The 26,559-nt window shown below is 44.4% G+C and overlaps 1 protein-coding gene across 1 annotated transcript in view; it reads left to right on the forward strand.

The window, feature by feature from the left end:
* CENPU (centromere protein U) overlaps nt 1-26,559 on the forward strand; it is a 47,635-nt gene that overhangs the window by 18,457 nt on the left and 2,619 nt on the right. Inside the window, exons 4-12 of the mRNA XM_068971900.1 lie at nt 4,638-4,743; nt 15,644-15,704; nt 16,187-16,414; nt 19,604-19,670; nt 20,757-20,865; nt 22,707-22,785; nt 22,994-23,041; nt 24,151-24,212; nt 26,218-26,374. Of these exons, the coding sequence (XP_068828001.1) occupies nt 4,638-4,743; nt 15,644-15,704; nt 16,187-16,414; nt 19,604-19,670; nt 20,757-20,865; nt 22,707-22,785; nt 22,994-23,041; nt 24,151-24,212; nt 26,218-26,374 (917 nt within the window). The remainder of the gene's footprint in view (nt 1-4,637; nt 4,744-15,643; nt 15,705-16,186; nt 16,415-19,603; nt 19,671-20,756; nt 20,866-22,706; nt 22,786-22,993; nt 23,042-24,150; nt 24,213-26,217; nt 26,375-26,559) is intronic.

Genomic DNA, 26,559 nt, shown 5'->3' on the forward strand with positions numbered 1-26,559 from the left:
AGTATACTTAATGTTGATCACTCTAAAGTCTGTATTAATTAAACCTACAAGCTTAAGCTAACTCTAATGCCAGATGTTAATTAAATATTGAATATTTCCCAGATCACATGAACCCAAATGTATCCTAGTGAGCCTCTTTTATCTTTCTGAGAATGTATATAACTGCTCATCTTCCTTTAAGCCAATTAAATGGAGCTCATTTAGAAGTTTTTACCTAAAGACAGACCCAGAGATCTCATAGTTGTCTCACTTGAATATAAAGTGGCCCTGCTCCCCCTTCAGTCTGAGGGACGACAGATGAGTCAAGTAGTTCCTAAGAGCCTGGACAGAATAGTCACAGAGCAGAAGAGAGTAAGTGAAGCCCCTGGAGCTCAGGCAGAGGATCTACATTGGAAAAGCAGAGGAGATAAGAATGCTCAAACCTATCTTTTTGTTCTCTAAAATCCGAGCAAGTAACTCTAGGCTGGTGCTTGTTGTTCAGTCACTCAGTCATCTCCAATTCTTTGCGACCGCAAGGTTCCTGGGTCAGTGAGATTTCCCAGGCAACAGTACTGGAGTGGGTTGCTATTTCCTTCTCCAGGGGACCTTCCCAACCCAGGGACTGAACCCATGTCTCCGTAATTGCGGGCAGATCTTTGGAGGGCTTAAGCCTAAAATACAGCTTGTTTTCTGTATGGAGATAACTGTCTATTTCTGGGTTTTGTAGTGTATCTCAGATGCCTTGAGATTTGTTGTGTCTTTGAGAGGATTTCTAACCCAGTGAATTAAGGGCTTAGTGGTATTTTGATCTGAGACTTCCGTGGTGAGGTACATATTAATATATATCATGGAGATCGTGTAGAATAGCCCGATCTTTTCATGCATCTCCCATAGTTGTTTTCCTCGGACCTAAGAGCCCACCGTTTGGGCTGTCCTGAAGCTCCTGAGGCCATACTGTCTAGGTGTATTGTTGCCTTTGTCCTGACTGGTGGTTAATCCACTCGAAAGCAAACATACATTGTGAGGAGGGATAGACTGGGATGCAAAGGAAGGTGTCCTTGAGGACAGGAACACTTAAGCATTAGCATCATCAGGGATTCTGACTAATATTTCGTAAGGCTTGACCACAGGGGGTGATTAGGGGCCACAGCATCATTTACTGCTCTGCGGTCTTGTATCACTCAGTATTCCTCAGTTGACTTAACAACCGGAAAAATAGGAATGTTGCATGGAGATTGGAAGGTCACCAAGAGTCAGTGTTTTAAAAATTTGTCTACGAGGGATTATAACCCCTTCTTTGTTTCCAACTTTATGGGATATTGTCTCTTGTTAGGGTAAGTGGTTCCTGGCCTAAGGTTATTTCTTTCAGATTGGACATTGATGACCATCCTGGGTACTCCTTAGTCCCAAATGCAGGTTCTCCCCTTGTAGAATATGGCTGGGAATAGGACTTTGCTCTTGGTTGGTCTGATGAAGTCAGAATCAAAATACCAAGCTGCTCAGGGTGTCCTAATTGTTTAACATCCCAAGGGAGCCCGAAAGTGGGTTGGGATAGTCAGTTGTTGTAGTCGCTCGGTTATGTCTGACTCTTTGCAACCCTGTAGACTGCAGCACGCCAGCCCTCCCTGTCTTTCATCATCTCCAGAGCTTTCTCAGACTCATGTCCATTGAGTCAGTGATGCCATCCAACCATCTTGTCCTCTGTCATCCCCTTCTCCTCCTGCCTTCAATCTTCCCCAGCATCAGGGTCTTTTCTAAGGAGTCAGCTCTTTGCATCAGGTGGACAAAGAATTGGGAGTTTCAGCTTCAGCATCAGTCCTTCTAATGAATATTCAGGGTTGATCTCCTTCAGGATTGATTGGTTGGATCTCCTTGCAGTCCAAGGGACTCTCAAGAGTCTTCTCCACAGTTCAAAAGCATCAATTCTTCAGTGCTCAACTTTCTTTATAGTCCAACTCTCTCATCCATACATGACTACTGGAAAAACCATAGCCTTGACTAGATGGACGTTTGTTGACAAAATCATGTCTCTGCTTTTTAATATACTGTCTAGGTTTGTAATAGCTTTCCTTCCAAGGAGCAAGCGTCTTTTAATTTCATGGCTGCAGTCACCATCTGCAGTGATTTTGGAGCCTAAGAAAATAGTCAGCCACTGTTTCCACTGTTTCCCCATCTATTTCCCATGAAGTGATGGGAACAGATGTCATGATCTTAATTTTCTAAATGTTGAGCTTTAAGCCAACTTTTCCACTCTCCTCTTTCACTTTCATCAAGAGGCTCTTTAGTTCTTCTTCACTTTCTGCCATAAGGGTGGTATTATCTGCATATCTGAGGTTATTGATATTTCTCCCAGCAATCTCGATTCCAGCTTGTGCTTCATCCAGCCTCGCATTTCACATGATGTACTCTGCATATAAGTTAAATAAGCAGGGTGACAATATACAGCATTGATTTACTCCTTTCCCAATTTGGAACCGGTCTATTGTTCCATGTCTGGTTCTAACTGTCGCTTCTTGACCTGGATACAAGTTTCTCAGGAGGCAGGTAAGGTGGTCTTGTATTTGCATATCTTTCAGAATTTTCCAGTTTGTTGTGATCCACACAGACAAAGGGTTTAGTGTAGTTAGTGTTGAGGCAATATGAGCACGTGTTTGAAAAGAATTTCCAGATACAGAGCATTTCATAAGGGAGTGGGTTTATTAAGAACAAAGAGCAGAGGTAGTATTGACATTGCAAGCACAGTGGACGCACCTCCTGATAGACCAGGGAAAGCCAACCGTTTTCATGAGTTAATAGCCTCATGAGTTAATTTTTATAGCCTCAAGACAAAATTCTTGCTGAAACGGTGGCGTTAATTTTGAGGGTGCTCCAGGGTGTTTACTTGGAGAAGGAAATGGCACCCCACTCCAGTATTCTTGCCTAGGGAATTCTGTGGACAGAGGAGCCTGGTGGGCTGCTGTCCATGGGGTCACACAGAATTAGACATGGCTGAAGCGACTTAGCATGCATGTATGCATTGGAGAAGGAAGTGGCACCCCACTCCAGTATTCTTGCCTGGAGAATCCCAGGGATGGAAGAGCCTGGTGGGCTGCCATCTGTGGGGTCGCACAGAGTTGGACGTGACTGAAGCGACTTAGCAGCAGCAGGGTGTTTCCTAGAGTGGACGTCTTTGCTTACTCGGGGGTCCCGAAGCTTGTTAGAGGTTATTCAGGGGGCTTTTGGCAAGGTTTGTGGCAATCCAGATTAACCTAATCATCACCTGATAGTGCAGCGTTGCCGCACACCTTCATTTTGTAAATAGTGCAGTATCTGCAAAGTGCCATAAAACAAAGTGCAGTAAAACAAGGTACTCCTGTGTCTTGTTTGAAGCAGTGTCTATTCACATCCTTTGTTCATTTTGAAATCAGGTTATTTATCTTTTTATTGTTGACAGGTAAGAGTCCAACTCATGTGACTGGTTATATATGGAGATTCAAAAATTGGTCTAGTTTTCTTTTTTCCCCTTGTTATTCCCAGCAGTTTTAAAGTAAATAAATCCCTTTTCTTAGTTGTTGTTCTGTCACTCAGTCGTGTCCTACTGACTCTGAGCCCCCCTTAGACTGCAGCATGCCAGGCTTCCCTGTCCTTCCCTTCCCTATCTTCTGGAGCTTGCTCAAACTCACGGCCATCGAGTCAGTGATGCCATCCAGCCATCTCATCCTCTGCTGCTCTCTTCTCCTCCCATCTTCAATCTTTCCCAGCATCAGGGTCTTTTCCAGTGAGTCAACCCTTCACATCGGGTGGCCAAAGTATTGGAGTTTCAGCTTCAGCATCAGTCCTTCCAATGCCTAGTTTGAGGTCAGTACCAAGTATACTACTAACTTTAAGATTGTACAGTTGCTCTGTTCACTATCTAAACAGCTGTTTATTGGGCATTCGTGGTGAAGCCTGAGCGTGACCTGGGTGCTTCTCTCCTTCCAGGGCCCCCTGCAGCTGTTCCCTCCTCCCTGCCTCTCCTCCGTGCCTCTCACAGGCCCAGCCCCAGGGCCGAGGCCTCTCCTGTGACCCCTGTTTCCTCAGCAGGTGGGAGCATCCTTCTCAGCATGTCTTCTGTATCTTCCCACCAAGGCCGTTTGGCCTCCTCTCCTGTGTCTCGATTCGAGTGGACTTTTCCTGCTTTGCTCCATGCTCTGGCAGTGCAGAGGTGCGGAGCAGGCAAGGGATGTGCAGGAGGACCCGGATCCTCCCCAAAGGGCCAGTCATCCGAGGGTGTTGAGCCTGGCCTTGCCAGGCACTTTGTGGGGTGAGAGAGTCGGGAGTGGCCAGGCACCCCGGGCTCTTGGGTTTGGAGTTCGTGCAGTGTCTCCCAGGTAGCTGTGTGATGCTTCAGAGGATGGAGCAATGTCAGACCTCCTGTTTATGCTTATCTTTTAGCTCATTTAAAAGTTTCTGTATCATCTATAAGGACAGTAAGGTTATAGGATGACTATCCATGTATGTATTGGTGAAATGGTTTATATTTGTTCTTATTGAGGTGTGAGATCAGAAGTAGCCTGTGTAATTGGTTTTGATTTTATTAGCCATGTAAACAGGTTGCTTTGTATGCCGGTGTAAAAAGACAAATTTGATTACTTCCCAGACAACCAGACTTCTAAATTTTTTTTTTTAATCTCTTGTAGACCCTCCTCTACACAGCACGGCTATATATGCTGATGAGGAGGAATTCTCCAAGCACTGCGGGTCACATCTCCCCTCAACTCCTCAAGAGAAAGAAGCGAAGAGAAGGTATGGGTGGATCGCAAGCAGTTGTTTACTCATGGGTAACAGCATTTCTGAGATGTTCTTTAAGATAGATGCTAACAAGACCAAAGCTTTTTAAAGATCCTTTGAGTCATCTTATGTTTTTCCTCAAGAGAACTGGGACATAAAAACTTAATTTTTCAGTAATTGATGTTACTTATAATAACTAGAACTGACATCTGATTATCCTAGAAAACATGCCAGTGAAGGTTATTTAGCTTTGAGATAAAACGAGGCGAGGAAAGGTTTTAAGAGCGTAGAATTTTAGGTGATTTTACAAATTCTCTTACCCATCACAAACGGGATGTTTTCTGGGGCAGGGTGGAAATAGGGGAAAGAAACTGATAATCCCAAAGGAAACACAAAGTCTGTTGTAAATTTCAGCTGTGTTGTCCCTTGGGTGCATAGGTTGGAGTTTTATACATTTCTGTGGGGTAGCTGGGTCAGGAAAATCTGTACAAATGACTCAACATAGACAACTCTAGGGCCCACATGGTGAAGAGCTCTTCAGTAGCTGTAGTATGAATTATAAACTATTTGCTAGAGCAAACCCTGACTTAAGGACCTCTGTTAGGTAATAAGTCAGTTCTAGTTACTGACTATATTTTGAGAGTAACAAACTGCATTTTTAAAACAAACACCCCACTTGGGCAGGAGCCTAGATGGGACGTCTGTCCGAGTTTCTCTATCTGGGGATGCCTTGTGGTCCTTGGTCAGTCGGGAGACTCCAGGTTTTCTACGAGATGTTACTGGAAATCAGTAACAAAAGCCGAATATTTGGAAAACTACACACTTCGTTTTAAACAGTGGTGAATGTAATTTTTCCAGAAGAATTTTTGAATGGGTGACACATTCACATGGAAGAGCCTTCATCTCCTCTCTGTCATCACTCTGCTCCTGCACCCACTTCTTCCCTTCCCTGCCACTGGTTTTCCTCTCTTTTTTGGCTGTCCTGGGTCTCCCTTGCTGTGCGGGCTTTCTCTGGTTGTGGAGAGCCTGCTCTCCAGTGGCAGTGGCTTCTCTTGAGGAGCGCGAGCTCCAGGGCGCCGGGGCTGAGCAGCTGTGGCTCCCGGCTCTAGAGCACGGCTCAATAGGTGTGCACAGGCCTAGTTGCTCTGTGATATGTGGGATCTTCCCAGAATAGGGATCAAACCTGTATCCCTGGCATTTGCAGGCAGATTCTTATCCCCTACACCACCAGGAAAGGAACCCCCCAACCCCAATATTCATTTCTTATGTCTTTTTACAGTTTCTTTGTGTTCTCAAAAGAAGTGTGCGGTGGCTGCTTACTGGTTGGTGGAGAGGAAAGTTTGCCTTATTTCAGATGCCAGCAACTGTAGGGGAGAGGGGTGGACGTCTGTCCAAAGGCTGACTCCCCCTGCCCCTTCGTAAGCAGGGGGGAGAGCTTTCATAGGCAGAGTAGGGGGCGGACTGCATGCAGAAACAGCACAGTCACCTCCAGCAGTCATCTTCAAAATGGCCGTCAGTGGTCTGACCAGCGTCATCTTGGTTGTTTTTGGTACAGTTAATCTTCAGCTCCAGGGTTTGTTTGTTGCCATTTCTTTGAGGCCAGTTGTGGCAGCTCGTGTCGTGGGTACAGCCTGGTCATCGTGTAGTTAACTTCTCCACCTGGGGTTTTAGAGCCTGTAAGACAGCTACAGGATATGGCTCAGAATATTACCTTACGGCTCTTGAGAAAGAACTTATAAAGGTCCTTGGCTGTGCTTAATGACCACATTATTATTAGCCTCCTTTGACTGTTTTCCTTTGTTCCCACATTTCTCACTTCTCTGATTCTTAGATTATTCTTAGACTAAAGTTTTCCACAGATGAAAGGCCAGGCAGAGGACATGGCCGGGGGTGAGGACCACAGGGTCCTGCTCCGTTTCAGTCCCCTCTTTTGTTTGATTTTCTCAGTCTTGAGGAGGGACAGGTACCGAACAGGAAAGGCAATAAACTTTCGTAGTACCTGGACAAACATTCGAAAATTACTAGGCACATTACAGTGAGGATAATAATCAAAATGTACCTTTGTACTGTGCTGTCTTCATGATTAAAGCTGATGTACAGTGTCTGTTTAATAGGCCACAAACAGGCTGTTTTATTTAGCCTAAAGTTCAGACTTAATCATGTATAGGTCAGAATGACTTCCCCATACCTCAGTATGTGAGCACTTCATCCCTCATTTTCCCCTTTTAAGTTGCAGCTCTTTCCATAGAGAGCATTGATGATCAGTATATTTTCCAGTGTTGCCAGAGTGGTTCACCTGCTCTGGGTCCATCCATGTCCGTTGGTGCTAGGCCTCCTTTTTATTTATATACTTGAATAGTTGTCCACATCAGGGGATAACTACTCAGATACCATGAACAGGCTCTGGGTATGTTCATAGGGAAATGTGTTATAGGCCACACATTTTATCATCTGTACCCAATTTTCACACAAACACTATACATGTGCTTTAAGCTGTAAAATTAAAGCCAGTAGTGCTATATACATGATGAGTAGTTATACTCTGTGACATCTTTACTGGACAATTTTTTCCATCCTGAATATTAGGGTCAAAAGTATGATTAGAAACAAAACAATTGCTTTCCATTAGAAGTCTCTGTTATCAGAATTAGATCAATATTCCAGGAAAATTGTTTTTTCAACAAAGAGGAAAAAAAAATTTAGTCTTGCATCAGTTTACTGTTAATAACAGAATTTATATACCTAATTAAATTTAGTCTAATCTTAATCCTGACAGCATACAAAATTTTGTTCTCAAAGTTCCTTTTTTTATAAACCTTTTATCATTTTTTGGATCCAAACAAATTTGTCCTATATTTCCCTATCCAGAAACAAACAACTGTAGGACAGTATTATCTTTTTTTAACAAAAATATTTCCATTTGTTTATACCTTTTCTTCACTAGCAACTCATATCCTGTTTTACACATAGAAATGTTATCATTTTCACATTTCACAATTTTTAACCCTTGAAACCTTAAAACCAAGTGATTGAAATGGTACACCACCATTTTCTGATTGGCAAACTTAAGAACATACTCCACAACCTCTAAAAACATACATTTTTTCACAGCATAATTTTTCTTCAGTGGTATAACATGCATGTTTAATAAACCAAAACATCTTTAATTTCCCTCTTGGTCTTATAAGAAAACAAAGTAGGTAAACTTAGATTTGTTTGATTTGTAAGTGCTCATATTTTTTTTAAGGCGAATTAAATAGAGCTCCTTTACAAATTAACCTCAGCAATATCATCCAAAGACAAAAACACATATTGAGACATACAAATGTCCAGACCAACAGAGATCTCATTGTTTTATCTTTTCACATTTCATGAGTAGGCATTGCAATTAAACTTACCAATTTATGGATAATAGGTAGAATAGCCAAATTTACATACTCAATCTTAACAGGCTTTCCTCCTTTTTTTTTTCTCTTAGCTTGAAGTTTTATAATTAACCCTTGGCTGGCATTCATGGACTGTGGTTGTATTTCAAGGACACGATAAGCCTTAACTTCAGATTTCCTCCTATGCATATTTTTATTTTCTCAGGGTCTGAAAAAAAAAGTGTTTTATCACGCTAGCTTTCCCTAACTGCATATGCAAAAACCCGGTTTTGTGAATTTCAAGAGTTTCATCCTAACCATTTTTTTTCAGAGTATAAAGAATACTGTTGCCAAACATACATTGTCCAAAATAAATCAGCTTTCTTTTTCTTTAGTCATAATTTCCCAGCTAAAATTTTTCTTAATGAATTGAACCTGAATTTCCTATTTTACTTAAGGCAACAAGAGTACCAATCATACAAATGGAATACATGCTCACACACCAAATGACAAATCTGTCACAAGCTCTCTCTCAGGGTGACCGGTTTAGAGCCTGAAACAAACACTTCCCTGACACAAACGGTCCTCAAAGCAATCAGATCTCAGAACCAATTGGGAAAATGTCCAGATGACACTTGGTGCTCACAGATGGTCTTCAATGGTAGTCAGATGTCAGAACCAGTTAGCAAGAATGCCCAAGTAGCAATTCATGCTCACAAACGGTCCTCATTGGCAGACAGACATCAGAACCAACTGGCAAAAATGCCCATTAGCAGTCAGTGCTCACAAGTGATCCTCAACATTAGACACACACAACCAGGGGCAGGAGTGCTGAGTAGCACCTCATGTTCCAAACAGTTCTCAACATCAGACACTCATCAGAACTAGCTGGCAGGAATGCCAAAATAGCACTTGTTTAGCTGCTCAGTTGTGTCCAATTCTTTGCAACCCCATGGACTGCAGCACTCCAGGCTTCACTGTCTTAAACTATCTCTTGGAGTTTGTACAAACTCGTGTCCATTGAAATTGGTGATGCTATCCAACCATCTCGTCTTCTTTCATTCCCTTCTCCTCCTGCCTTCAGTCTTTCCCAGCATCAGGGTCTTTTCCAGTAAGTTGGCTGTTTGCATCAGGTAGCCAAAGGATTAGAGCATCAGCTTCAGCATCAGTGCTTCCACTGTATATTCAGGGTTGATTGGTTGGATCTCCTTGCTGTCCAAGGGACTCTCCAGAGTCTTCTCCGGCATCACAGTTTGAAAGCATTAATTCTTCAGTGTTCTGCCTTCTTTATGGTCCAACTGTCACATCCTTCCATGGCTACTGGAAAAACCATAGCTTTGACTATATGTCCCTTTCTTGGCAAAACGATGACTCTGCTTTTTAGTACACTGTCTAGGTTTGTCACAGCTTTTCCTCCAAGGAGCAAGTCTTTTCATTTCTTGGCTGCAGTCACCATCTGCAGTGATTCTGGAGCCCAAAAAAGTAGTCTGTCACTGTTTCCACTGTTTCCTCATCTATTTGCCATGAAGTGATGGGACCAGATGTCATGATCTTAGTTTTTTGAATGTTGAGTTTTAAGCCAGCTTTTTCACTCTCTTTGACCTTCATCAAGAGGCTTTTTACTTCACTTTCTGCCATTAGGGTGGTATCATCTGCGTATCTGAGGTTACTGATGTTTCTCCCCGCAATCTTGATTCCAGCTTGAGCTTCATCCAGCCTGACATTTCGCATGATGTACTCTGCATAGAATTTAAATAAGCGGGGTGACAATATATAGCCTTGACATCCTCCTTTCCCAGTTTGGAACCAGTCCATTGTTCCATGTCTGATTCTAACTATTGCTTCTTGACCTGCATACAGATTTCTCAGGAAGCAGATAAGGTGGTCTGGTATTCCCATCTCTTGAAGAATTTCCCACAGTTTGTTGTGATCCACACAGTCAAGGCTTTAGTGTAGTCAAAGGAGGAGAAGTAGATGTTTTTCTGGAATTCTCTTGCTTTTTCTATGATTCAACAGATGTTGGCAATTTGATCTCTGGTTCCTCTGCCTTTTCTAAATCCATCTTGTACATACGGAATTTCTTGGTTCACGTTTTGTTGAAACCTAGCTTGAAGGATTTTGAGCATTACCTTGCTAGCATGTGAAATGAGCACAACTGTACAGTAGTTTTAACATTACCCTTCTTTGGGATTGGAATGAAAACTGACGTTTTCCAGTCCTGTGGCTACTGCTGAGTTTTCCAAATTTTCTGGCATATTGAATGCAGCACTTTCACAGCGTCGTCTTTTAGGACTTGAAATAGCTCAGCTAGAATTCCATCACCACAACTGGCTTTGTTTGTAGTGATATTTCCTAAGGCCCACTTAACTTAATCCAGGATGTCTGACTCTTAAGTGAGTGATCACACCCTCATGGTTATCTGGGTCATTAAGATCTTTTTTGTATAGTTCTTCTGTGTATTCTTGCCACCTCTTCTTAATATCTCTGCTTCCTCCTAAGTCCTTACCATTTCTGTTTATTGTGCCCATCTTTGCATGAAATGCTCCCTTGGTATCTCCGATTTTCTTGAAGAGATCTCTAGTCTTTCCCATTCTGTTGTTTTTCTCTCTTGCTTTGCACTGTTCACTTAAAAAGGCATTCTCATCTCTCCTTGCTCTTCTTTGGAACTCTGCATTCGTCTTTCCCTTTCTCCTTTGTCTTTCACTTCTCTTCTTTTCTCAACTATTTGTAAGGCCTCCTCAGACAGCCATTTTGCTTTTTTGCATTTGTTTTTCTCGGGGATGGTTTTGATCACCCTCTCCTGTTGGATATTACAAACCTCTGCCCATTGTTCTTCAGTCATTCCGTCTACCGGGTCTAATCCCTTGAATCTGTCACCTCCGGTCTATAATCATAAGGGATTTGATTTCGGTCATACCTGAAAGGCCAAGTGCTTTTCCCTACTTTCTTCAATTTAAGTCTGAATTTTGCAATAAGGAGTTCATGATCTAAGCCACAGTTAGCTCTTGGTCTTGTTTTTGCTGACTGTATAGAGCTTCTCCATCTTCAGCTGCAAAGAATATAATCAGTCTGCTTTCGTTATTGACCATCTGGTGATGTCCATGTGTAGTGTTGTCTCTTGCTAAGTTGAAAGATTGTGTTTCCTGTGACCAGTGCATTTTCTTGGCAAAACTGTTAGCCTTTGCCCTGCTTCATTTTGTACTCCAAGGCCAAACTTACTGGTTAATCCAGGTATCTCTCGACTTCCTACTTTTGCATTCCAGTCCCCTATGATGAAAAGGACATCTTTTTTTAGTGTTAGTTCTAGAAGGTCTTGTAGGTGTTCATAGAACTCTTCAATTTCTTTGGAGTTAGTGGTCGGGGCATAGACTTGGATTACCGTGACATTGAATGGTTTGCCTTGGAAACAGAGATCATTCTGTCGTTTTTGAGACTGCACCCAAGTACTGCATTTCAGACTCTCTTGTTGACTATGAAGGCTACTCCATTTCTAAGGGATTCTTTCCCACAGTAGTAGATATAATGGTCATCTGAATTAAATTGGACCAAATAGTACCAGGGCTCACAAACAGTCCTCAGTGGCAGTCAGAACCAGTTGACAAGAATGCCCAAATGGCACCAGCATGCACAAATGGGAAGGTTTGGACTTACCTGGTCTTGGAGCTCGTCAGCTTTTCCCAAATACTAGTTTCCATTCTACCAAGGAAAAGATTAAGCTTGTAGCCAGAGCTGAGCAGGGGAGAAATGGAGGATCCTCAAAACAAATGGCTTAGGCAGCTGCTCGAAACATCCCCACATCCTCTAATCAGGGCTGGCTAGCCACGAGCGGCAAGCTGGTACACCGTCATGGCCACAGCGTCCCCTGGGAATCCCAGGACAGCCAGGCGCCATGAAAGCGCAGGAGCCAGCCCCACGCTGGGCACCAGGATCTTAACCACAAGGAGTGTGTGGGTCTGGCTACTCGCCACTCAAAAGCCAATAAACCAGGTTGGTGGAAAGGAAGGGTTGCTTTATTTTAGAGGCCAGCAACTGTGGGGGAGGGGGGGCGAACATCTGTCCAAAGGCCGACTACCTCCACCTCTGACAAGCAGGGGTGAGAGTTTTTATAGAGAGTGGCGGCCAGGGACGACATGTAGAAACAGCAGAGTCATCTCGAGCAGTCATCTTCAGTTGGTCGTCAGTGGTCTGACCAGCGTCACCTTGGGTGTTCTAGATGCAGTTAACCTTCAGTTCCAGAGTCTGTCTGTCCCCATTTTGTGAGGCCAGTTCTCAGAATTGTAGCAGCTCATGTTGTGGGCACAGTCTGATCATCGTGCAGGTAACTTCTCCACCTGGGGCTTCAGCATCTGTAAGACAGCTCACAGGATACGGCTCAGAATGTTAGCCCTTGAGACAGAACTGAAAGTCCTTGACTCTGCTTAGTGACATTATTATTATTTAGTCTCCTTTGACTGTTTTCCTTTGTTTCCACATTTCTCACTTCTCGGATTAAGCTGATTCTTTGACTAAAGTTTTCCACAGACAGAAAGCACAGGCGGAGGACATGGCCAGGGGGCAGGGACCGCTGGGTCCTGCTCTGTTTCATTTGTGCCTGTCAAAGTAAGAGTACGGAGTTTTTACCTTTTTCAAATAGGGTGCCTTGCCACTGGCTTTTTCCGCTCTCTGTATGTCGCAGAGCTGTGCGTGTCCGTGGAGCGTCCTCGTTCTTCTGTCCACAGTCGCAGGTTTTCCATAGTCTGGATCGTCGTAGCTTACTTCCCCAGGCCTGGGTCTGCAGGCCCCTGGCTCGTTCCCAGTCTTCTGCTGTCACCAGCAGTGCCGTAATCAGTAAGGTGATACGTACTCCAGTTCACACACAGGCCTGTTTCTGTAGGATGTTTCCATAAAGAAAAGCCTCGGTCACGTGAAACATGTGATTGTCATAGTTACTGCCAAGCTCCCACCAGCGTGGCATCAGGCTTGGATTTTTGCCAGGGTGCTGTGCTAGCTCAGTTCTAGTTTGTATTTTTCTCATGACTGAGTTAAGTAACCTCTTTCATGTGTGTTACAAGTTCTTGAATTTCTTTCTGCAAGCTCTTTATATCCTTTTTCCGTGTTTCCCATGTTGGTCGTTTTCTTTCTGACTTCTATGACTGTGTTTAAACACGAGTGAAATTAACCCTGTTTGTCATAGACAGACCCTGGCTTTTAGGGTTGGGTCAGAGGACTGGCCATCAGCTGTTGTGTAGGGTAGGGCTGCCTAGGAGACTGAGTGCTCGGTCCTCCCGAGGGGGCCGGGGGCGTGGTGTAGAGGCATCAGGCTGCTGTGTCCATGGGCCGGGGCCATGGTGTGGAGGCGTCAGGCTGCTGTATCCATGGGCTGGTGCTCAGTCCTCCCGAGGGGGCCGGGGCCGTGGTGTGGAGGCGTCAGGCTGCTGTGTGCATGGGCTGGTGGTAAATCCTCCCAAGGGGGCCGGGGGTGTGGGGTGGAGGCTCAGGCTGCTGTGTCCATGGGGCTGGTGCTCAGGGGAAGGGCTGAGCTAGTGATCAGACTGGCGGTTTGATCCAGGGGGAGCGGGCTGGGGCCCCACCGGGCCTCCCAGGAAGAGATGGTGGCCTGAGAGGGGGCAGGGGCCCAGGGCCAGCCCACAGGAGACCTGGCACCCGTCCAAGGGAGGAGCTTGCGAAGGTGAGAGGATCCCCTGGCTGGAGGGGAAGAAAGAAGCCAGGAGAGGGTGTGTTCTCAGGAGGCTGAAGTGCAGTTGAAAAGAGAGTCAGGTTAAGGCTGAACACTTGCGGTGGGTAAACAGTGTGGACCTCCTCAGTGACCTTGGTTTTGGGGATGTGTGAAGCCCAAACAAAAAGCATCATTTGGATGAGTTGGACAGGGTTTATCCATGGATACGGAAGGAGGTCAGGGCGGAAGGGATGCGCGGGGCGGGGGCGGGCCAGCACTCAGGAGGCGCCTCTCCGGTCTCTGTCAGACCCTCTCCCCTTCCGCCCCTCCCCAGTTCCTCTCCTGGCGCCGCCCCGACCCCCCAGCCGCTGTCCCCAGGGCTCCCTCTGCCCAGCCTCTCTCCCGAGCCCCCAGCTGTCCTCCACGTGGACCGCACCCTCCGGACGCCCTCAGGCACCTCGGACTCCACAGAGGCGCCCCCAGGCCCCATCACCGCCCCCTCATCAGTGTCAGCAAGCCGCTTTGTGTTCTCCAGCCGCATGGTCCTGCCGGCACCCTGGCACCCAGCAGAGCAGTCCGGGCCTCTGCTGGCGCGCTCTGTCCTCGGCCGTCTCTGCTCTGCCTCTGGCTGCGTTCTCTCCTGCTGTGCACCGCCACAGTCCAGGCTCCTGCCGCCCGCTTCTCCTGCCTGCTCCCCTCCTGGTCCCTCTGTCTCTGGAGTTGGGCCCCCTCCAGACTCACCTCCCACCTCCCGGCATAGTGTGTCCAGCGTGGAGGCACCACCCCCCCCCCCCCCCCGTGTGCAAGGGTCACTCAGGCGCCCGTTTGGCTCCCCAGGTCAGTGGACACCGAGGCAGTGAGGATTGAAGAGGTTTGTTAGCATCCGTGAGCGTTACAGGGGGATGGATCAGGATGAGACACCGCAGACCCCAGCGCTGCTCTTGGCTCCTGCCCTCCCTGGGGAGTGGGGAGACCGGGCCTGGTGCTGCCATCTCCGCAGTCTGGGGCGGGGGACCGCCGCTCGAGTGACCCTCGGTGCAGATGAGCAGCGGCGCTGCGCCGAGCGCGCGGAGGGGCGAACAGGACCCTGTGCCTCGCTGTCTTCCCGGTCTTGACCTTTGGCTTCTCTGGCACTGTTTTCTCTTCAACAAGATATGCGCTCTCTACTCTGATTCCCGTCCTGTCCCTTGATCGTCCAGGGTGTTTTACACCTGTCTGCTTCTCAGTTTACTTCTCCTTCTTCCTTAAATTCCCTTCCCTTTTTTTCCTCTGCCTGAAAAAGTGCTTTCAAAAGTCAGCTCATCTTACAACCATGGTGTCCCTGGTGCCGCAGCCGGGTGTCCCCGTCTCCGCTGCTCCACTGTCTATGGCCTTCCTCCTAGACACAGATCCAGTCACAGGAAGCCTCCTCATTGTTCAAGTGATTGTATTCCTCATACTTGAATTTCGAAGTTGGTGTTAAAGGGCGAATGAAAAAACTGAAAGCACTCTCATCAGAAATTTATGTTATTTTTCCTTTTCAAGGATGAAAGAAGGTATTCCCTTTTCTGGCCCCTAAACTTGGGCCTGTATCTGCGGCTTGGTACCAGTGGTCCCCGTGTACTGGGAGTGGTGGCAGAGGGAGGGGCGCTTCTGACGGGGCCACAGGGGCTGCAGTGACTGGCTGTTACTGCCTGCTGGAGCTCAAGTGATGCGGCCTGGGTGTGCCAAGGCGTAGGAGGTGACGGTAAGTCTGGGGAGGTGGCAGGTCACACACCACCACCACCCCGCCGTAACAAGTGGGAAATCTCATTAAATTGTGCTTGTGTTTGTGTCAGAGGAGCAGCTTTTAGAAGACACGTGTGAATAAAAATGAAACGTGTGCAAGATATTGATGGTTTGTTCTTTGGTACAGTTCGGACACTTCTGAAATTGAAGCAAGTGAAGATGAGTCTGTAAAGATTAGTGCCAAAAAGGTATGCCTGTTCTCCCGTCTTAATTTGTAAGATATTTCATATACTATTTAGATTGGATGCAAGTAGAAGAAATGTTTTGTAAAATATTTCATACACTGTTTGACTGCAAACAGAGAAAATGTTCATGTAGCAGCATTTTTCAGAAAGAGTTTATTATGTTTCAGAAGGTACTTTTTAAAAATAAAAATCAGATCGTTTTATATCTGAAGTATTTTTCATCACAGAGATCGTAAAGCTCTGTGTACCATGTCAGTTTTCATAATGTCCGTGTCATGTGTGTAGATGTCACGGGTGATTCGACACTCTGTTGGGAGTGTTTCCTGATAACCCTTTAATCCAGTGTCCACTAGTGAGGTTACCATCTTCCTATTACGTTCAGTCTTGAAGTTTGGAGATAAGAAATGTGGATCTTATGGTTATTTACTAACAGGAATGGTAAGCATTTGTATTTTCTAAACAGTAAGGCTGTTTTCTTGATACAGCCAAGAAGAAAACTCAAGCCCATCAGTGATGAATCTGAAAGCCCTGAAGAAAGTGACGTGAGGAGAAAAGTTAAACCCACAGAGAACATAAGCTCATGGCAGGGAGCTGTTTCAGCACTTCCAGAGCTTTCGGAGAAACCAGCTGAAGCGGTCACTCCTGAGAAGACAGGACCCCAGAGTGCCGAGTCCTCTGCTGAGAAAGTGACGCTGGCCACAGGACGTCAGCGGGTAAGAGTGTCTGCCATCCCCCTGGAGAGGGGAGAAGGCTGAAAATGTCCAGGGGGAGGGAAAGCATTTTCTTTTTCTTTCGCTTCTTTTGAGAGAGAAGTTTTTTATTTTTCTTATTATAAAAGTTATTTACTTCAGAAAATTTAGAAGGTATAGGATGGAAGATAAAATCCTTTAATTCCATCACCCCAAAATAAAATATCTGCTGCATGTTTTGGTCTACACTCCTCAGTCGTTCATTAAGCTTTTCTTCCCCTACGCAAGCCACGTCCTTGGCATTAAGTATTCTATAGACCATTTTAACACATGATACTTCATTCATGAATGTGCCATAGTTTAGTTAATGTCTTACTAATGAAGAAGTGCAGTTTCTAAAATGTAAGTGCTTTGATTTCTCTTTTCCTAGCAAAATCTCTGTGCACATCCTTGGCCATTTCCTTAGGAAAGATATTGCTCTGATAAGAATTCTGGGTCATATTTATTCTCTTTTAAGATTCTTGACATGAAATATCTCTTAATCAAGCTTTTAGTATGTCATAATATGCCAGCATCTTGATTTTGGACCACTGAAATGGATTTCAGGCTTCTGAACTCCAGATCTATCGAAATTTCTTTATTAAGCCAAGGTGTGGTAATTTATTATAGTGGTCATAGGAGATAAAACATCACCCAGTAACTTTTCCTTTTTAGTATCATGCTTTTGGGTTCTAGAACATCCTTTATTTTTTTTCCTTCATAGTTTGTTTCTTGGCTGAGATTCCTGATCTGCTTAATCATTAAGTCCAGCATTTCCTTCTTGGGACATATTAATATTTATGAGAGAGGCTTTGAAGTCTCTGCTTTCTAAGTCAGGTACAGTTAGCCCTCTGTATCTGCAGGTTGCACATTCATAGACTCAACCAACTACTTGATAGGAAATATTCGGGGACAAAAATTACATAAAATTCCCCAAAAGCAAAAGTTGAATTTGCCACACCAGCAACTATTTTCATAGTATTTGTATGTATTTCATAGTATTCATAGTATTTGCATAGTATTTGTGTTAGGTATTATAAGTAATCTAGAGATGATTTAAATGTAATGGGAAGAAGTAGGTTATGTGCAAGTGCTACCATGTTATTCAAGGGGCTTGAACATCAGTGGATCTGGGGGTCCCTGGGGGATCCTGAACCCACCTTCTTGGACATTAAGGGGTGACTGTACCTGGACTATGGTGGGTCAGCTTCTTTTGAGTACTTCTTTTCTGTCTTGACTACAGGTCACGTGTTTTGTGTAACATTTTTAATCTAGTAGTTTTAAATTGTGTGTTATACATTGTTGTTGACAGGTGGTTGAGATTTTGAGTTGTGTTGACTGAATGTTGACTTTCATTCTAATGTGTAGCTTGATTATTGGCTGATCAGCTTGAACTTCTGTGGGTGTGATTTATCCCTTGTTGGGGTCAGTCTGTGGAAAGCCTCAGTGGGTCTCCCAAGCCTCTCTAAGTCAGTGGAACTCAACCTCTATATTAATAGTGTCAGTCACTGTAAAACAGAATACCACAAACTTTGTGACTTCAAACGACATACATTTACACCTCCCACAGTTTCTGTAGGTCAGAAGTCCAGGCTCGCCTTAGCTGCTGAGGGTCAGGGTCTCACAGGCTGAAGTCGAGGTGCCAGCCAGGACCGAACTCTCACCTGAGACTCGGGGTCCTCATCTGAGATCACACAAGCTGTTGGTAGAGTTCGAATCTTTGCGGTCTTGTTTCCTCTCTGGTGGAAGCCGGGGGTCACACTCAGCAAGCAGAGGCTGCCCTGAGGCCCTCCCCACAGGGCCCTCTCCCGACAGGGCAGCTGGCGATGTCTTCAGAACCAGCCAGGGCCTCTCAGTCTGCAGCCGTGACCTCCTGCGTGAAGTGACTCATCAGGGGGGTGACCGTCCCACCAGAGTCACAGGAGCCACTCACGCTCAGGAGCAGGGAGCATACAGGTCAGTGGGGGTTGTGCTTACCACACCCCAGGCTCTGCTGAGTCTGGTCAGAGACTGGCTTTAGGCTTAGTTAGGATGGGTCTAGGGCAGCCCTAACTCTCAAGCAGTGTTTCTTAAACCTTTTTCATTGTTTTCTTCCTTTTTCCTCCTAACCATTTCCCCAACTGAATTTTAACATCATAAATATACTGTGTTTCTATTTATGTACCAGGTACTTTGGAGGGTCATAAACTGTTGTACTGTAATCTCTAAGGCTATCTGCCCCCCCCTGCCCTGGGGACAATTGGCATGCTCTCGGGCACATTCTTACCCCTGAGCTGGGGTCTCCTCCCCGCTCAGCTGGATCAACAGCTCTTAACTAGTTAGTGAGGCCTCTGCGTTTTCTCTAATTTCCACCAGTATTCCTTGTCCTTTATCACCTGTTACGTCCTTGATCCCACGACAGCACGTCCAGCGCCCCTGTGTAGCCTCCCTGCAAGCGTGGAGTAGGCGTCAGGGACCCACCCAGACCCCTCGTGTCCTCTTCTGACAGCCTGTTGCAGGGGCTTCGGCCGCTATGCCCTGCTTTCTGCCTCCTCAGCAGGGCAGGACGCTGTTCTCTGTGGGGATGCAGCTGCTGTGCTGCCGTCTGAAGGAAGGTGTCCCCGGCCTGAGGGGACCGAGACAGCCATAGGTTTGCGTTCTGAGCATCTCAGGCTTGTTCTGCCTGTTGTCCGATGCCACCCACCTCCCTGCTTTATGGTTGTGCCTGGCAAGAGAGCTAGTTCAGAAGCTGTCACTTCATCATAGCTTGGAGCAGAAATTGAGCTGATTCCACATATTATTGTCTTAAATAATAAAAGCTCAATTTCCTCCAAGGCACCCATTGTTATAAAGCAACTGAAAGTTTTAATTACTTTTTATTTTGAGGTAGTTTAATCTGTTCAGTGTTTCCTTATATTGTTAGATAATTTATATGATTAATATATTAACTTAGAACAAAATGAGAAAGTGAAAGTTACTCAGTTGGTCCAACTCTGTAGCCCACCAGGCTCCTCTGTTCAAGGGATTTTCCAGGCAAGAGTGGGTTGCTGTTTCCTTCTCCAGGGTATTGTCCCAACATAGGGATCGAATTGTAGCTAAAGTATTGACAGTGTCTGATAATGCTGTCTTAATTCTTGTTTTAAGAGAACCTTCTCTTACATGAAAATCTTTGCTGTGGGTTGTTTTTTGTTTTAGAAAACTCAGAAAAATAAGATGTTTCTTGGCAAAAGGAAGAAACCAAGAAGTTACGCCACAGACTCAGGTAATAGAACAGTGTTTTATATGTAGTCAATCATTTAAGAAGTTCTTTTTTAAAAATATATTTTTTAATTTGATAAAGTAGTACATTTAAGTATATAAAATTTCCACTTTAAAAAGTTAAAAAATATGTGACTTTGGAGTAGCTGAGTTTTCTAGCAATCTATCATGAAAATTTTCAATATACAACAAAGGATAAAGAATTGAACAATATATATTCATATACCTACTAACTAGATTTTACCATCAATTTATTTCTACTTGCTCTAGCACCTATTCATTAATCTATTTTAATTTTTCATCATGTTATACACTCTTCAGACATCAAACTATGTACTTTTAGAAGCCTTTTTTCATTCAGCGTAACTCTGAGATTCATGCATATTATTCTGCATCTTTTTTATTGGCACAAAGTTTATTGAAAAGTGGGAGGAAAATAAAGCATTTTCTCTCTTCAGTTTTTTAAAAGATAAGTTTTATGTTTTTATTATAAAAATGTTTATTTTAGAAAGTTTCAAAGGTATAGAAAGGATGATAACATCACCTACAACTCCACCCCAAAGTAACTGCCATGTTTTTTGGTCTATACTCTTCAGTCCTTTTACTGAGCTTTTCCTCACCATAAGTGGGCTCATATCCTTGTCATTCAGTATACTACATACCATTGTAATGAATATGTAATATTTCATTCACAAATGTACATAGTTATAGTTAATCTCTTATATCAGCTGTCTGAATCAATACACGCAGTAACCTTCATGTGTCCTAGAAGTGATCCGTCAGGAAGATGAAAACTAACAAAACACAGTTAACAAAGATCTGCATCACCAGTAGCATTCAGTAGCAGCCGGCACAGCAGGGTAACTAAGGGACGGCTGTGCTTTTGCTGCTTCAGAAGTGGGCCAACCAAGGAGGCGGCCACTAGAGGGCGCCCTACCGCCAGGGCCTGTCTGCTCCCCTGTGTTTCTTCATAACCTCTGTACTATTTTTAGCAATTTGGTGGAATGCTTTTGTTGTAGGCTTTCAGATCCCTGGACCTAGAGCTAAATTGCTGATAATCAGTAAAAATTAACCTATCCTGATGTTCTAGATACTTCCGACTGTGCACCTATTTGGTGTTTAAAAGAAAAGAAAGCCAGTGACATCACGGAATTAGATGTGTTTTTGTCTGCATTCGAGAACTTTCTTCTAGAGTATGAGTGAGTCTTTTGATGTTGCCATTTATGTCCCTAATAAATTTCCCTTGAAATAGCACAGCTTGATATGTAGAACTTTCATTATCATTTTTATGTACTTTTAAATTTCTATTATACTTTTTTCTGTAAGCCTCTGATTTAGTACTATGTTTTTGTATGTCCATGTATGTGACTTTTTAATGTGTATTTATTAATCTTCTGTCTTAAATAGTTATAGTCCAGTTTCATGGACTGGTAATACCTATTTTTGAAATACCAAGGCTTCCTTTATGGCCTAGCACATAATCTGTGGGGAAGCTCTTAATTATTGGATCTGTGTAGAATCAGTATTACTCAGTTTTTCCTGGTATTTCTATCAATTTATGCTATCTCTATAGAGCTTATTTTACTAGGATATTATGTTTAAAATTGCTCTTTTAGGTTGAACATTTTATCCTTATGAAGTGACTCTCTTCATTCCTAAAAATGCTTTTTCTTTTTGGTTTTAAAATCTTTTATCTCATATGTCACTAGATTTCTTTAGTATTTGCCAGATTTTACATTCTTTTAACTTTTACTTCCTACTTTTGTCTCACATTAAGCTGTTAATTACAAAATCCTTTTTAAGTCCAGTGTCCATCTTTGAATTTCACTTTAGTCCATTACACTTAATTACCCATATCTTTAGAATAATGTATTTATCCTTTTTTAAATTTATAACTCCCCACCAGTAAGATTAGAACTTTGGCAAGCTGTGATATCTTGGTCTTCTCTCCCTGCCCCCACCCCAAAGCACATCATGTTTATAATACCTGGACACTGTTTAATTCTGGGGAAAGGGCGATCAGAGTTGATATGAAATGGTTTCTGTTATCTGTTTCACCTCAGGATCTAGACTTTGAACTTGCCAGAACCAGTTAACTGCAGCTTCTTAATGGTTCCTGGAGTCCTCCTCATAAGGCTTTTGGGGCTACATGTGGTTGTTGGTTTCCCTGTGGAGGAATGAGGTCTGCGGTTTCTTATTCCACCGTCTTCTGATGTCACTAGAAATACTTTTTAACATCTTTTTTTTAAGTTTTTAAAAAAATTGTATTCAGAAGTGCAGGCCATCTCTCCTGCTTAGCGTCTGAAGAATTAGGCCATGGGCCTAGTCCTCTTCTCTTGGGTGACTTTCCCTCATGTATTTGCCCCAAGAAAAAAATGGCTATATGACAACTTCTCATTCACACAAGAGGTTTATTTTCAATTCAGGCTTTAAATTCTAGTGTTGTTCTGTGACGAGGCCGAGCAGGGGTTAGCGCCACCCTGGCAGGGTGTGGGTCACCATGGGTCTGTGCCCAGCTGCAAGGAAGGGAGACTGGGCTCTTCTGTCCCTGATGACAGGGACCCAAACCAGTTTCTTTGTTTGGGTCAGCTTTTGCAGAGCTGAAGAGCTGGCTTCTGGCTGCTTACGCATCGGTTAGTCCAAATGTGTGGCCCAGTCCCATCCCCAGTTGTGGCAGGGAGGGAGGAAAGGGCTGAAGTCTGCTGGCCACTGGATCAGGCGGCAGGGAAGCCTGGGCTTGTCTGGGACCATCACTTTCCACATGGTTTAGTGTCTCCTGTGGCTGTGGCCCGTGTCGGGAAAAGCTGGCCACACGTGTGAGGACTTAGGAGGGAGAGTTCCAGTTCTTTTTCTTTTCTTGAGATGCTTCCAGTACTTTTTAAATCTGAGAAGGGGGTGCAAGCTGACCATGCCATCTTAGATATTCAGAATGGCACATACCAAACTGTGTGTGTATCTGGGAATGCTAAACAAATGAAACACACCTTTCCAAATCCTTCAGAGAATACCTAAGTTTGACTTTTTCTTAATTCTGCTACAGACAAAAAATAGACTCTCGCGTTTGTAAGGCAGCCATCAACAAATTTCATTCTAATTTGAAAGAAGAACTCATCAAAATGGTAAGTTCAGTGACATAAATTGATTGGTCTAGTTTTTTAATTTTTATTTTTTAACTAACCCTGAGCAGCTCACTGTTGTCTTGGAAAAGCTTGCATTTGCTGCCAGTGTGGTGAAGAGCCCCTTAGAAACTGGATATGATATGTTGTAAACTGATAAACACTTGACTTTGGAAAATGCATGCAAATATTTGTTTTCTGTTTTGTGTAGCTTCAGGAAGTCCAGATGTTGAAGACTCTGAAAAGGAAGAATGCTAAGGTAAGTCACGTACGTGATTAAAGACACAGTCCTGCAGAATGTGCACATTCATGGCAAGGAAAGACCCGACTCTGGGTTTTGTGACCTACAGTTTGTGTAAGGCCTTTTATCTTTTTAGTCAGGCTTTTGTTTGGTCGATCTGGTGACTGTTCAGGTGAGTACTGATCAAGTCAGTAATGTTGTTGAGACTCAGGCTAAGGAATTGGGGTCCCAGTTGGCCTGAAAACAGCTCTCAAGCCCAAAATGACCACTTATATGGTTGAGTACTATGTGATATGTTTATCACTACTGTGTATGTCAGACGTCTTTCAGACTAAAGAACTGTGTCGTGTCTCAGAAAGGGCAGGCTAGGAAGAATACTAGGTCAAGGTCAGGAAATCTCCTTTCTTGTCATGGTGCTGCCGCCTCGATGTCCTGCTGCCACTTGGTCTGCAAGGAAACACGAGGCCCTTCCAGCCCCCCTGTTTACAGTTGGACCAAAACACATCCCTTGTTCTAGCTGTAAAGTTGCATGAACCCATGTGTGGAAGCACAGCCCCCCTCTACATTTATAACAGAAATAGGCTTGAAATGGATAGTTTTCCTTGGGTGAAAAAACAACAGCCTTTGTTGTTTTTTAGTTTTAATCTCTTGGTCATTCCTGCATCTCTCATAAGCAAGCAGGACTAGTCTGAATGTCCAGCAGTGGAATATGAGGTAGTCGCTGAAAGTGCTAGTTGAGATGATGCAGTGAATTCTGCTGAAATGTTCCCTGTAAAATACGAATTGTGTCATGGCACTCCCGTGCTTCAGTATTTTCCTAGTGTACCTAGAGGGCATCAGAATGCCTTACTTGATAGCTCACAGGGTGGTAAAATATGGCTCTCCTCTTCAGGGCTGTCCGCAAGAGGATCCCCCTGGACTTCTCCAGTTCCCTGTTCTTTCCCTTCATAGCACACGTCACAAGCTGTAGTTACACCCTTTGTATGTCATGTCTGTCTTCCCTGTGTGACCAAAGTTGCTAAGAACAGGGTTTGCAGTGTTTCCCACTGTGCTTCCAGTACCTGGCACAGTGTACAAGGCGGTGCTCAAATATTTACAAAACCAACGTAACAAATTTTTGTTACTAGATGATCTCCGAGATCGAAAAGAAAAGGCAGCATTTGATTGAAGTCCAGGATGAATTGCTTCAGTAAGTAATATCGAAATCCTCTTTGAGAACTTACAACAAGGATTTAATCGCGGCATTTCATGTGAGGCTTTGCTGTAAAACTTGCTGCCATGTTGCATTTAAACACCAGGTCGTCTCTGAGCTTGGAAGCTCAGTCAAGGGAGGTTATACTGCCGAGTTGAGAAGCTTTTAGCAAATCAGCCCTGATGTATCCACCACTAGATCCCTCAGTTCCTACCTGAGAGGCATTCTGATTGGACACTTAATGCATAGATGCGAGGTTTAAGTGCAGGCCCTCCCACTTCTTGGCTGGGCAGCCTTGGGCAGGCTGCTTATCCTCTCAGTGCCTCAGTTCCCTCATTTGCAGTGAGCATAACAGTGACTGTACCTCACAGGGTGCTGTGAGACCTAAATGAGTCAATGCACAGAAAGTGCCGCACAGTGACTGGCGTAGCATACAGTGTCATATGAGGCGTCACCAGTTTTCATGAGTGTCGTTGAGACGTATCGCTTGGTATGACACACCTGGGCCCAGGTGTCAGGCCAGAAGAATTTCCAGGTCTGTCTCCACGTGTTCTCAGGAAGACTGGAGCGCAAGCCGTCCGCTGTGTTTCTGGTGGTCTTCCTTACAGACAGGATGGCCGGGTGAGCCGGAGGGCTGGCAGCAAAGCAGCAGCAGAATAAGCAGTGTCACGTATGCTCTCTGCCCTTCAGGAGCCTTAAAATAGTGTAGAAAGTGGGCTTAGAAGACAACCTGAGTGAGTACTAAGTTTGAAAGATGAGACCTGCCCCAGAAGCGTAGAAGAGGGAGAAACAGGTTGCCTAGGCCTTTGGTTTCCAGATCCAGCCTCTGGACAGGTGCTGCTGGCCAGCGCTGCAGCCTTCATGGGCCCAGGCCAAAGTCAGAAAAGTAATCATGACGGGATGCTTTTTCGGGTGTTAGTTGTGTGTCTCTGGGCGCCGTCCTAAGTGCTTTATGATACCAGCTCATTAATCATCACCATAACCCTGGGAGGCACGTGGTTTGGCCACAAGACAACTATGTAAGACTTGGATCTGTCTCACAGAGCTTTCAATCCTTTTTCTAGACAGAATTGTAGAAGTTGAGAGGTATAGTATTTTGAAAAGGCATAGAAACAAAATGTGTATCATTTTACATGTGGAAAACCCAAGGCACAGGGCAGTAACGTTCCGACAGCCCCCCACTGGGGAACGGGGAAGCCGGGACCCAGTGTCTGCCCACTGGCTCCCAACCCAGCGCTCCTGCCCACGACCCTGCTGGCTCCTGACCCAGCGCTCCTGCCCACGACCCTGCTGGCTCAGGGGCTTTCCCAGAACGTGGCAGTGGTTCAACGCACAGAACTGTTACGGGGACTTCTATAAAATGATATTAGAGCAGGTTTTAAATATATCTTTGTGAGAATGAAAGATGGTAGCCATTCCCCATTCTTTTATGAATTGGTCCACAAAATCCAAGTTATCCTTTTTACTTTATATGTTTAGAGACTCATGAGCCACTGAGACAGAAAGCAGGTTGCCCAAGGTTGCACATCACATCCAGGCACTGAGATAGTTTCTCCACTGCCTTTATTAGACTTGGGCAAAATTTCAGTAAGACAGAGGGGCAGAGGAAAGGCTTTTTGTCCATGCTTTTACTGCTAAACTACAATGTTGGTCTACATCCGTCTGGGGCGCTGAAATCTTGATACCCAGGTATATGCTTTAATTCAGTAGTTCCTAAGACTCTAAAAACGACTTAATGAATTTAAGGTACATAAGGCATATTTTTCTGTGGGCTTCACTGCTAAGTACTTTTTAGGCATCATATTTCAGAGTTTTTGCTATATTTAAATTGATTTCAGAATCATTCACATTGATAATTTCAAAGCTAATGATATCTTAAACCACCTAGTTCCCCTCCCGTTTGTTTGCTTCGCTCAGAATCCTTACACACTCCACCTCATACACCTTAGGCTGTAGTTCCACTTTGTCATTTCTTTTTGGGAAAAATACCTTTCTGTTTTAGGGTAGAACCAGAGCTGAAACAACTACAAATAAAGTCTGAGGAACTTCAGGAGAGAAAAGCTTCCCTTAGGAAGGCAGCGTATTTCCTGTCTAATCTCAAACAGCTTCATCAAGATTACTCAAAAGTTCAAGAGGAAGAGCCACATGTAAAGGAAACAGTAAGTTCAGGTTTTAATTCTCACTCTGCTTCCGAAGACACAGGGCAGCCTGTTAGAGAGCCCAAGCTTGGAGGGGAGAACAGTGGAGATGCCAGGTCTGCCCAAAAAGCATCCCTATAAACTGGTGGAAATTTGTTCACACCACTTCTTCAGATAATTAAGGCCAGAGAGGTAAAGGAAAATCC

This window comes from Capricornis sumatraensis, chromosome 4 (assembly GCF_032405125.1).
Source record: "Capricornis sumatraensis isolate serow.1 chromosome 4, serow.2, whole genome shotgun sequence".
In the NCBI taxonomy this organism is placed as follows: Eukaryota; Metazoa; Chordata; class Mammalia; order Artiodactyla; family Bovidae; genus Capricornis; species Capricornis sumatraensis.